General features: G+C 39.6%; 1 protein-coding gene across 1 annotated transcript in view; it reads right to left on the bottom strand.

The window, feature by feature from the left end:
* Nucleotides 1-721: 721 nt before the first annotated feature.
* Nucleotides 722-13,562, bottom strand: part of KDM7A (lysine demethylase 7A) — a gene marked incomplete at its 5' end in the record, with an annotated part of 47,335 nt that continues 34,494 nt past the window's right edge. Inside the window, 5 exons of the mRNA XM_040473068.1 lie at nucleotides 722-7,320; nucleotides 7,973-8,246; nucleotides 11,015-11,100; nucleotides 12,489-12,697; nucleotides 13,043-13,191. Of these exons, the coding sequence (XP_040329002.1) occupies nucleotides 7,226-7,320; nucleotides 7,973-8,246; nucleotides 11,015-11,100; nucleotides 12,489-12,697; nucleotides 13,043-13,191 (813 nt within the window). The remainder of the gene's footprint in view (nucleotides 7,321-7,972; nucleotides 8,247-11,014; nucleotides 11,101-12,488; nucleotides 12,698-13,042; nucleotides 13,192-13,562) is intronic.

Raw genomic sequence — 13,562 nt, 5'->3', positions numbered from 1 at the left:
CCCCTCCCTGGGCCCCTCTTCTGCCCTGAAGTGCTGCCCCCACCCCGTACTCCTTCTTCCTCTGTCCACGGCTCTTTTCTCACTGTGCTGCATATCCTCCCAGACGGGGCTATCAGATCCCGCAAAAGCACCACGTCTGAAAGGGCACCCGTCTTTCTCCCTGAACTGGCGCTCCCACCCCACCTTCCCTGAGGCAGCTGGTCACTGAGGCACCTCTTTTCTCCCCCACCTTTCACATCGACCATAAGCTCCCTGACGACTGGGGCTGTTCTGTTCGCTCCTGTAGCACCGGCACTAGAACAGCACCCGGTATACTGCAGGTGCTCAAGAAATCTCTGTGGGGTGACCGGGGTGGGGACCATGAGTGCTCTTAAATGTCCGTCAGGAAACACCCCCATCCGTGGCCACAACACAGCAGCATCTTGCCAATTAGCCTTTGTTGTTCTTTCCCCTCTTTCACCAACTGCTTCCCCAGAGATACATCTAATAAAAGAATAGGACACATTACTCTTCACATTTAAATCTTCGGAAACAGTAAGAAGCGGAAGTGTGACACAGCTTTTCACGTTCTCCAATCTCCTATGAGTCAATAAACAGAAAAAGGGAGCAGCAAGTCAGATTTGGATATAGAATTCAGGTTTTTTTTCTTTCAAAGACACATTTTATACAACTTTCAACATTTATACTTTCAAACAAAATGAGCAAAAAATACACCGAGTGCTAAAAAAATCAAAACAGAAGTAATACAATTTTAATTTCAATATTTTAAAATACAGAAATTGGAAAGTAAGAATACTAAATACAACTTTAAACAAGTCACTTGTCCTCCCCTAGAATAACCAATGTAAGCTACTTGAAGACTTACAAAGTGAAAACAGAAACAAAATAAATACTGTACACTTTCCCCGCCTGCAGGCAAAAGATGGGAAATACTGTTACGAATCCAAAAAAAAATGCTCTTAAAGCTTCCGCATCCCATTTCCCAGCCACACCCCACTCTGTTGTCACACCGTGTGCTTCTGTATTCAAAGGACACACATGTGCACACATACCGACTGCCTATACAAACAGACAAGACACTACTCCGCAGACACCCCAAACAAGAAAGGGTGACAGTCACCTTGGACCATGGGCATAAAAATCAGTTAAGGAAAGTCAGTCAGGCTAGCAAAACGTTACTACAAAACTAGTAAATACCATAGCCAACAACTGTCCCCTTTTCAAATTTCACAGATTTAAAACCCCTATAACCAATACTACCCCCGCATCACCACCCTCTACACCCCCCCCACCCCCCAAAAAAAACCTGCTGAAGCACTGGCAAAGTTAGACATTTCACAGTAAATGTGAAAATTCATATTATATAATCTCTTAGAATGAACCTTTTCACCCTCTTTCCACAGCATGAAACTGTTATGGCTTAATTTATATTAAAAGTAGAAAAGTCTTGTCGGAAGGAAATAGTCTGCAAGGGTGCACTGTGCTCCCTGATCAGCGCTATTTCACACCTAGCAACTGCATGAATCACTTTTGCAGTCAGAAGCTGTTTTTGAGAAAACTGAGGTTATTATAGCTTTTGATTCAGTCTAACCATATATGTAAGGCCCTTAGTTTGTTTAGGTTTCTTTTGCAAGATAAAATAACCTTGGGGTTCACTTAGCAAGTTACACCTCAGGTCCCTGACTATAGTGTGGAAGTTATATGTATGCTTTGTAAAAATAAAAGGTTACTTATGAATCTTAGAGGGAAGAAATGATTCTAGGCAAGGAATCAACTCCTCAGTATAGATCACACTCAATGCTGGTAACTGTCACCAACCAAAATCCACCAAAGAAACGTAAGAAGAGTATGTCTGGGTTATTTTATTCCTGCAAAGTACTATATATTCCAGCACTTACGACCATTGTTTTGGTGAAAAATCTTGGGGACCAAGAGCTGACATCTTGAAAAGGAAATGGCCAAAATAAAACTGGGTGGAGGCAAGGTTTATCTTTATGATTAGGTTCCATTTAGGACTGATTTCCAAAATAAAAGTGGATTCAGAATGTCACAGGTCTTGCATAGGTTTATAAACTACTTGGAGGTCAAAGGCTACGTGGTAGCCAGGGTTTATTAGTGAAATAGTGCAGAGCAGATAAACTTGGAAGGTTCACTGTATGCAGTTTCAAAAAGGTTTTAACAAAAAATTTAATTTTCCACTTGATAAGACAAAGCTTTAGGACACTAGAAAGGGCACCAAGGGTGAGTGGGAGAGTCTACGGGGTAGAATGCAGGCAAATGAGTATCATAGTCCCCTGCCCATTATAAAGGGAAAAAATACTATAAAAGAATAAAACCACAGTCATGATAAGCTGATTGCTTTGGAAACAGGCATTTGCTTCTTAGCGACCTTACTTCTAAAATTTTGTTTCTGTAAGGGGATCAAATATTTGACTTATGGCAGGAAGCTCACTGAAAAACAAATGAAAATATGAAAAGGGTTTTTAGTAAGGCTACAGTATTAAGATTACATTACGTTCGTTCATCAGCAACGTAGTAAGCATATTATTTCTTTCCCTTTCCACGTGACTTCTAGTAAGCTTATCATCGTCATCCACCACAGGAGGAGCAGAGGCTGCACAAGGTCACACAACAGGGGCTGCTTCAGGAAGCGAGGGATCTGAGGTCTAGGATCCACTGTGACCCCAGGCGAATCACTGCCCTCCTGGCTTTCGTTGGTCTCCTTTATTTACTGGCGACACTCTTTTCCTAAGCTAACTATCTGAAGCTCAGCCTTCTCAAGATTGCTTTAGGTGAAGGTCTGGGACATCCAAAAACGACTGCCGATTTTTAGCAGGGAGGGAGCAATTAGCTTAATATTTAATGGGGGAGGGAGAAGGGGAAGGAATTTTTGAAAAATGCTCAGATTTACATTATTAAGCCCTCATTTCTGAACATGAAATTGTAAAATGTTCACATACTGTAGTAGTTACTCCTGGTATCGCTTCTCGGCCTTTTGGCTAAGAGCAAGTGTAGTTACTCCTGGCAGTAGTAAAGTGGGCCGTACAATTACTCATCCACTCTCTGGGGACTAGCCCTATCACTACAGACAGCACCTCTTGAAAAGAGCAGAAGGAATCTTCTCCTCTGAAGATGTCCAGTCAAGTCTCCTTTCCCACTACAGTGTGTTCTCTCTCTACCCAGCAAGCTTTTCGTGGCCAACTGCGAGCTGGCTTTGTTGGTTCCCATCTTTTGACCATCTTATATTTTTTCCCCGGCTCCTTGGGTAGCTGCTAAACCATTTTCATTCCATGACTTATTTTACCTTTATCTAGTACCTGAAGAGTCTGTGGAGCAGCACTGACCTAATTCCTCTTTGAGCAAAACCTCAAACCACCTTTGAGTTCCTTTAAACCATCGTAACAGCTACTTGTTGTTATCCATAAACCCTTATCCATAAACTAGCTCATTTCTTTTTCTTCCACTTCAAGCACTAATTCTGATTTTAACTCAATGCCTTGTTAGAGATGCTTCTGATTTTTTAGGTACCATGCTCCGGGCATGTATTGTATGTGAAACAAAATTTAGGAGTAATAGTTTTTACTTAAAAATGCATAGAGATGTGCACTGTCAGTTGTAACTTAAATAACGATAAATTCTCGGTAACTATGACGTGTTAATAATTAAGGAATGTTTTTCTATGTTTTTCCTAACCACATTTTGTCCATACATACAAATGAGAAAACCAAGACTCTGACTTATTTCCGGACACACAGCTGATGCATAAACGGTAGAACTTGGGACAAAAACCCAGGTTCGTGCTCCCTTCCATGTTACACCACACCCCTCTACCACCAACATTAAACTATTAACTTCTGAAATATTTCTTACATTTTAAAAATTAAAAAAAAAAAACCTTCCACTTCTTTGAAACTATTAATGTTTTGTTTTGTTTTGTTTTTTTAAATACACGGGCCCTCTTTTGCATAAGTTTGCTTAGAAATGAAACTAATACTGCTTATTTCTTGGAGAAGATGCCTTCAAGAGCAGAGACCACAACTTCAACTTTAAATTCCCCCACAGGACTGAGTAGTGCTGGGCACACAGGTGTTTCGTAAATACCTGCTGCTAGTATACGAGTCAATACAGTAGAGTTCATTTAAAAGGCAATCATTAGGATTATTAAAAAAACAGAACAGTCTTCAAGCTAAGTATTTAAGTTGTGATAAAGATGGGCTTGTTTTCTCTGAGTTTACAAGACGATTTCCGTCAGAATTTTTAACTCTGTATGCTTAAAACTTAACTGATGCTTACGAAGTTCAGTGTATTTCTAGGACGCCAAACTACTATCAACTGCCAGCTTTGTATTATTTACATCGTTAATCAATCCTGGAAAGCATGTTGTGTGACATTATGAGTTACAGTACAGGGGGTCCCAGGTTAACAGAAGTCACTTATTTGAATCAATACAGAAAAACCATGATCTACTAGTACCATTAAAATCACATATGTTAAGTCGCAATTGTTTTTACCTATTTATTTGCATATGATCAGCTAAATGCCACCACTGTTGTCTCCTTGTCTATGCTGCAGTGTCCGTGTGGTAGTATGGTTTATAAAGGAGACAGGGGAAAACATGAAAGGTTGTCTATCACAGCGGAGTCCAGACCCTGGCTGCAGTCATCTCAAAGTTCAGTCATTTCCATGAGATAAAAGGATGCATCACAGCCAGTAACTTTAGAAGACCTTTGACTAGGAGACTCACTGGGCCAGTAGGCTGAATTTTCACCAATTCAGAGAAAGATACATGAATTCTGTTTCAGTGGTTATATTATACTACCGAAAGCTGTTTTTTGGTTTTTTTAACTTAGCCCATTAATGGGCTAAATGTGCCAAAAATGAATCCACAGTACCTTCACTTAATACTTTTACATACTGGCTACTTAAAATTAGTATTTATTGGCCTAAGTACACAGGGTGGACACTGCTCCCCACTTTAATTCATAAAAATAAATCGATTTTCATTTTTATAGCTAAAGAAAAGAGGTCAGGTAATTAAAAACACTTAGAGCTAAGAAAAATGTAAAGAAAACGAACCCAGATCATGATGTAGCCGGAAGAAGAAATTATAATTCTTATTTCTTAAACCCAAACAAAATCATGGGAACTCTAACACTAAAACGGTGTCTGCAGAAAACCAAAACGTCACAATGATACATCGGGAGGTAGGAGAATCAGTCAAACCCCAACTTTTGACAACTTGAGATCCAATGACCAAACAAATGACTGATTACACCCATCTCCTTAACTAGTTTTGGCAGAGTGTAGACAGAGTTTAAGTAGGCCACTTACAGACATTTAGTATTTCCATACCAATTCTTTTTCCTGACACCCAGTTAAGACCCAGACTTTGGTCCAGTCGCTTGGACCAGAAAGGCTAATTCATAAGCTATTTTATATTTATTCCATGAAATACTGGAATAGAGACAGAGTAAGAAATATTTCTCTTTGAAAATACACATTTGAATACAACCATGAAAGATGATGGTATAGGTTTTTTTCTTAGCTCTTCAAGTGACACTTAATACAGAAGGGAATGTCCTGCTACCTTGCTGAGTAAAAAAGAGACAAATCCACAATATGGCCATATTTCTTCTCCATAAAAATAAATTTTATCTTATTTGCCTATATTTTCTTTGTAGAAACTTGTAAAATGTTCTATTGTCAGAATTGGGAATATCTCCACCCCACCCCCAGAAATCACTTATTTTTATGCCATGGGGGAGAAAAGGGAAAATATAAGCTATTAGAGCAACTGAAAACTGGCATTTAGTAAGAACTGTGCATAAAGGAGATAAACGATTCCTTAAAGCTCGACCAGATACTTAATCTCAATATGCACTGGTTAAGTTAGGACATATGGAAGAAACTGCAAGAAGCACCATTTTACTCCAGATCCGTATCTTAAATAATTCCTTAGAAAGTTAAGAAATAAGAAACTAGACACACATACACCCAAAAGATCTACTCCAACATGCTTGCTTCTATACAACTTAATATAGTATAGTCCTATTATATTACGGCTTATTATGCAGATTTGAATATACTAAGTCAAACCATATCTCATATTTTCCAACAAGTTAGATACACACAGAATAAAAGCGTCATAAAATATAACCTCTGTGGCAGGTGCTCGTCCTGCCCTCCAACACCAGCAGTATGAAGAAGGCCCTCTGTAGTTACAAATGTATTTGAAAAACTATAAACATGACAATTTAACCAAACTTATGATCCTTTCCCCAAAGGTAGGAAAAAGATATTAAAGCTGTTCTCTTTGGGACCCAGATATCATCAGCAAAAATGAAAATGCAAGAAGCCTATTTATATATAATTAGAAGAAAACTGCAATGTCAAACGAAATGCGAAATGTGGGATCTTTTATGTAATTCTTACACGTTGGCTACGAAAGTGTTTCCCTGCAAAGAGAAGAGTCTTGTGTCGTCACAAAATGATGGGGAGTGCAGAGGGAAGGTGGGATGTAAGGTAATCGACCTGGATAACAGTATGCACCTTGGATGTTAGCAAAAGCGAAGCTAATAGCTTATAAAAAACACATGAAATATATAAAATAAAATGATTTTCATATACATCTTAATTTAAAATAATTAATGCATCAAATCCCTGTTTAAGACTTTAACCTGAATATCAAATTTAAGAGTCCAGACTAGTTACTGTTACTGTGGCTCCTCCCCACATGTAACATACACACTATCAAAAATAATTTAAAAACTTTCACATTCTTAAATCTAAATTAGTGAGATATTTCTCCAGAAATCTTCCAAATAAATAGCTTTAAAAAAGAAAGAATTTAAAAGCTGTTAACTTTAAAAAAAAAAATCTGTTAAATAAATTATCGATAATTCTTTACCTTACTACTGAAAATAAATCAAGACACTACCAACAACAAAATGAAATTCAAGCCCTGACAAGAGACCTTTCCCAGTTCAAGGTCTCTTTTTAAGGTTCTACCCTCCTTCTTCCTCTCCCCCACCAGGTCCAAAACGGTTATTGCTGAGTGGGTGTGGCACAGTGAAAATGCAGCATCAGGTTCATTTTGTTCTTCAGGCAGTGTTCTCTACTGTACATGCAAACCGCGTCAGGCGAGGGCCCGGCCGGAGCTCCAGGCTCCCGCGCCCCCGAAACCAGTCTGTCTCCAAAGGGAAGAGTGGCCACAGCAGCAGCCCCGTCACACAAAGAAACGGGCGTGGCCATTTCTGTTCAACTTAAGGATCTTCCCAAGTCGTTGCTTGGCTGTTGCCATTCCTTTTTTCGGACGTTTACCTATAAAACACCAACGACAGTGTAAATCATAACGAAAGTCATTCTCGACAGACAGCACTTGGAGGACCTAAAGGGAGAGCTGTACGGAAAGCAAGGCTTTTAGGTGTTCCGATCGGGCAAAGTCACGCTCCTGGAATCCTGTTGCTTCAAACTTCCACCTCAGCACTTGAGAGATACAGGCCAACCTCCTTCACAGGACTTACCAGGCCATCCGCCCCTCAGTCTGATCCCTGCCGATCTCTTGAGCATGAGCTCTAACCGGATTCCTGCGTCATCCGGTGCTTCAGTGACAAAACGGTGGGTCCCTAAATACCCCCCGTACTGTTTCTCACCTTTGTACCATGGGCCATCCCATCTCCTTCACCCTCACTGTGGTCCACCCTGTCACTTCCCCAACCCGGCCTGGCTAACCCCTTAACCTCCCTTTTCGGGATCCACCTCCTCTTCCAGAAAGCCACTCCCAATCCTCACGGCTGACCTAGGTATCCTTCTGTTCCCACGGGCATCTCTGTTTGCACAACAACCTCTGCAAGCTGCCATCACCGCACCATCCCTCAGGCATCACGCTGTCAGCAGCTGCAGGGCGAACCGCTATACGAGGCCATCGAAACTGCCACCAGCACCGCCACACACAAAATTATACTCAGCCTACCTTTTGTTGCCTGGTTGCTGATAGGTGGTGGATTTGATGCAGGTCTCTTGGTGGGGTGAAGGGGCACTGAAAAGGAAGTTTCACCAACTGGCCTTTCTGGGCTTATACTGCCATTATTTATCTGGCACGCCCCTGAAATCAAGCTTGAATTCTGCGTATACTTTCCATTTTGAGGGCTTGAGCCACTGCTGTCCACAGAATTTCTACTTTGTACCTTCTGAATGATTTCGGATGAACCTTCCTTTTTGATGCATTTCTGGCCTCTACTAAGATCCTAAAAAAGGAAGGAAATAAGGCCGGATTTTTAGAGTCCTTTAAGATAAGTGAGGTATTTACCCTCTCTATTCAATAGCAAGTCAAGAGAGAGAAGAAATAGACTACTGAACTGCGGTTTTTGTAAAATGTGGCAGCCACAGAAGACCACCCCTTCAGGATGGCCATGTCACTCCAAAACCCAACAGCACGAAGGGATTCAAGTATTGAAGTCTGCACAGTAACTTAAGTCCAAAAGAAAACGTTTTTATTTACATATTTATATATACACACATATATAGTTTTATTTACATAATTTATAATTTATATATACATAGCTTATATTTTTTAAATGTTTATTCATTTTTGAGAGAGAGAGAGAGAGAGTGCGCGAGCACACATGAGTAGGGGAGGAAGGCAGGGTGGGAAGGACTGAGGATAGGAAGCAGGCTCTGTGCTGATAGCAGTGATCCTGATGAGGGCTTCAAACTTCCCAACTGTGCGATCATGATCTGAGCTGAAGTCGGTCACTCAACCGACTGAGCCACCCAGGCACCCCACTTATAATTTATGTATATAAATACCTCTTTCCCTAAATGTATATATTTGTATAAGTACATATAATACATAAAGTATATTATACTGCAACATGGCACTGTGCGTGTGCCATGATATGACATGGAAGGAACACGGGGATGGGGTATGTAGACCTACCATTTCCTTAGCATAACACAGCTCCCATGTATGGTGTAATGCACTATCTTTTTTACAATCTAACCTCTGTTAAGTTTCATCTCCACTGTATTTAAGTTGTGTGCTAAGAAAAGCCCCTGGATGCTGAGCCCCAAGTCTGATTTTTCTCTAACAATTCTTCCTTCAGTCTCTTGAAGATCACTGAGTGAACCATTAGGAAAAACAAACAGTGCTACTAACTGGTAGGTCTTGAAACCAATGGAAAGGGTCATCACCAGAATTAAAAAAGGAAAGGAAAACACAAACTTGAAAAGAGCATACATCTGATGTGATGTTTCCTGAAACCAGTTGTATATGTGTGTATGACATAAAATAAATTCCTGATTCCGTAATGGTCAAGTAAGTTTTAAAAACAGCATTAAACATAGACTTGCTTTAAATTAGTCTTACAAATCTGCCTGAGGATGAGAAAACAATTGTTATGATTTGACATGCCTCTCTGTAAAACCTTTCTAGCTTACAGGCAAAAGAAATCTGATATTTTCTAAGGCGATCTTGCTAATTATGTGCTTTACTTCTTTATTTTCAAAGACAACAATAAAAACAACAGCTAGATTCGGGGGCGCCTGGGTAGCTCAGTTAGTTGAGAGTACAACTCTTGATTTTGGCTCAGGTCATGATCCCAGGGTCGTGGAATCAAACCCCACACTGGGCTCTGTGCTGAGTGTGGAGCCTGCTTAAGATTCTCTTTCCTTCCCTCCCTCCCCCCTTCCCTCCCTCACATGCTCTCTCTTTAAAATTAAAAAAAATATAAAAAAAGATTCAAATAATAGCTTATTTTTAATATTGAGTCCTATAATACTAACAAATTATAAATTTTATGACCAGTGAGGTACTATAAAATCATACACTGAATGAGTGAATTACTAATAGTTAAAGGATTCCTTCCTTGACCTTTGATTCTAGAGCATATTCTTCTTTTTTTTATTTTTTTTTTTCAACGTTTATTTATTTTTGGGACAGAGAGAGACAGAGCATAAACGGGGGAGGGGCAGAGAGAGAGGGAGACACAGAATCGGAAACAGGCTCCAGGCTCCGAGCCATCAGCCCAGAGCCTGACGCGGGGCTCGAACTCCCGGACCGCGAGATCGTGACCTGGCTGAAGTCGGACGCTTAACCGACTGCGCCACCCAGGCGCCCCTGGAGCATATTCTTCTATTAAAAGAACTTGTACTTACGAAACTTTGCCTTAAAAAAATAACTTGCTTATTTTTCTTATTGTAAAATCGATAGCTATTTAGAAAATGTGGATAAGCCAAATGAAGAAAATAAAAACCACACATAAAATCCACTGCTCAGAGTATGCTTGGCGTTGGGAAGGTTAGGGGACTCAACTCTGCCACATGAGAATTTTGATTCTTCCTCTGTCATTTTCCAAGGTTTGCAGCAAAAGGTCGTATCACTTTCCTTGTATGTGCTACTGGTAAGGCTGTGGCTTTTCAAAAAGCTATTTTGGGTTCATTTTGTTTGGTATAAGCAATAATACACTGGGATCCCAAGACATCAAGTGTCTCTTCTCTTAGAGCAGGGGCTCCTAATCTGGAGTCAGTGGATGGTCTGGGGTAAGGATGGGACACAAACCGTGAGAAAATTCTATGCAAAAATCAGTATTTATGATGAACATTTTTCTGGAAAGAGAATCTATAACTGTCATCAAATTTCAAAGAAATTTACTATCTAAAAATGTTCAAGAAACACTGTCAGAGATTAAAAAGAGATCTTCATGGTACTTTTTTTCCCTTTCACTCTACCCAGACATAACTTAAAAGTGTTGGCTTCAGGAGTTTTTAACTTTCCTTATATCAACTATTCTTTTCCAGATCACATTATATCCACATGGCTTGCATTAGCTGTTACATCGGAAACCCGTAAGGAGGAGAGCTGTTAAATGTGCATTTAACTGTAAATTATTTTTTTACCTTTACAGATCGAACGGTTGATTACTGGTTGCAGTAAAAAATAAAAAAAATAATAGAAAGCAAAAAGAGTTAATAACAATCTTCAATCTCCTTTTGATGTTTCAAGCCTGGCACATACCTGAAGATGAAATCTGGAAGTGGTATCCAACTGTTTTCTCCAGGAAGAACTCCTCAAGTCTTGATCTTCAGTCTTGACATGGTACCCTAAAGAGATGTTTTAATTAAATCATCTCCGTACAGACTTGATTGTAATGAACAAAATTCGCCTAATGTTTAAAAGTGAAAGTACATTTAGGTGGACATTTTATTAAAAAAAAACAAAAACAAAAACAAAAACAGTATGTTAACCCTTGAGGTACTTACGCACATACTTTCACCACACTTGTTTCCCTCCCAAGAATAAAACAGCCACCAGCTCACAATCTAACACATTAAACCTTTCAATTCTCTCCAAGACTGTCTTTCTATGACAGGTTTTGTGCCAGATGCTGGAAGATCTAGAGTCAAATTCTAAGGCCATCTGTTGGAGATGAGAAACCAAATGCAACATACTCTAAAACTGGTATATTTTTCCATATAGGATAAAGGCATATGTTTGCCTGAATTCTGCAGTATTTTCCTAGAAGCCTTCTTTTCAAGGGACCAGAGAAATTACAAGGAGACACAATGGTGTGGACAGACAGATAAACCCAGACCTGAATCTGAGTTTTTCCATTACCAATGCATCTTCAGGCAGGTTATCTCTAAACCTCAGTTTCCTCTTCTACAATAAGCCCAGATTTTGAGATCAGACAGTCCTGGGTTTAAATTCCAATACCAACAAATAATAGCTATGTAATACTATAATAGCTATGTAAGTACTGTAAGTACAGGCAAGTTCACTTAGCTTTATTAAGTCTTCTTGCCTCCTCCTATAAAAGCATTATTACATACACCAAAATGTTGTTTCAAGGACTAAATGAAATGGATGTCAAGTATCTGGCAGACAATTCACACAACTAGGTGGGAATGAACACAATTTCTACAACAGGAATTTCGTTTTAATGTGGTACTGTCTTCTCCACCCGTCTTCCTCAGACTTTCGGTAGACAAAATCTTCCCCCAAGGCACAGAGAACAAAAACACTACATGACATCACTAATACTGTCACTGAGTCTTCTCTTCCCCAGTACTTCTTTTTCAAGTAGGAGAGAGAATATTCTCAACCAGAAAGAGATCAAAACTTGTTTCCCCTCCCATGAAAGGAAAGAGGGTTGATGGTTCAAGCCTAGCAGACCATGTGATGCCTCAACATTCTTTCCACTCTGAACAGCTTAGGAAGGGGAAACAGTACTAACTATCTTGCAACAGAACTGGTAGGATTATGCCAGTGAACATGATTCTCCAGCCATTAATTTACATTTTGAGTTCTTATACTCGCATCTTGTATACATCAACATTATGTATTTTTTGGCCAATAAGCGTAACACCATCTCCAACTAAAGATGTCCGATCAACAGTTCTTACTCATAATCTTTAACTGCAGCTAGGATTACAGAGCTATTAGTTGGGGGAGACAGGTTACATTTTAGAGACTAATTTATGTTTCTTACCACATTCCACTGGTTTATCACAGCGATACACCTGTCTGACCTCATGGTTACTGCTGTGGCAGCCGCTGGGATCCTGGAGAGAGTCTCTTTCACCATTGCAGTCTGTGCTTTGTATCTGCCTTTGTAAACATGTGGAATAGTGCAACCCTGCCATAGACAGCATGCCCTGAATCGCTTCTTCCTCTGTGCTCGTCGAGGTAGGACATTCCCTAAAGAGAAGGTAAGTAAAAGGACAAGAGTTTATTTATTCTTGTGACACTTTTTGGTAAAATTTAAAATAAAAAAAATTTTTTCATATAATTTATATCACAATGTAATAACACTACTACCATCAATAAGCCTAACTTTTTTTTGAGAGAGAGCACACATACACATGAACAGGGGAGGGGCAGAGAGAGAGGGAGAGAGAGGGAGAGAGAGAATCTCAAGCAGGCTCCATGCCTAGCACAGAACCTGACACAGGATTCAATGCTACGACTGTGAAATCATGACCTGAGCTGAAATCAAGAGTCAGACACTTAACCGACTGAGCCACTCAGGCACCCCAAGCCTACCTTTTAACTGGAATTTCATTCCTAGATGGCTTCTGGCCCTTTTGAACAAAGTTCCTCATCACAGTAGAGTCCTGCTTGAAGTTTGATGTTATTTCTTGTTTCTTTTCATCACCTGAACTTTCAGACTCTTCAGTGGTAAAATTATTTTTCTGAGATAATAAATAATTAAATGGAAGCAAATAATGTAAGAAATCTGAGTAAGTCTGTACTAACCAAAAACACTTTATCAGTCTAGGCAAAGTCAGAATCTTAATTATCATGGAATTATTTCTGTATTTCATATGACAGCTAAAGTTTCTAGCAATTACAGTACGTAACTCCTTAGTACAAAAACATACAGTACAGGATTTCTTTAAAGTAAAATGAAACATAACCTATGAGAAATATAAGAACAGTATTTCCACCCACCCTTTCTAAAACGAGACAAAAGCCACATTTATCAAATGTAAATAGTCTGTGACTGGGGGTATGTGTGCACGTGCATGTGTGTAATCACCATTACAGGGAAGACCGGGTGCCA

Source organism: Herpailurus yagouaroundi, unplaced genomic scaffold, assembly GCF_014898765.1.
Source record: "Herpailurus yagouaroundi ecotype Mexico unplaced genomic scaffold, PumYag 100, whole genome shotgun sequence".
In the NCBI taxonomy this organism is placed as follows: Eukaryota; Metazoa; Chordata; class Mammalia; order Carnivora; family Felidae; genus Herpailurus; species Herpailurus yagouaroundi.
This window is presented reverse-complemented; position numbering and strand designations above follow the sequence as displayed.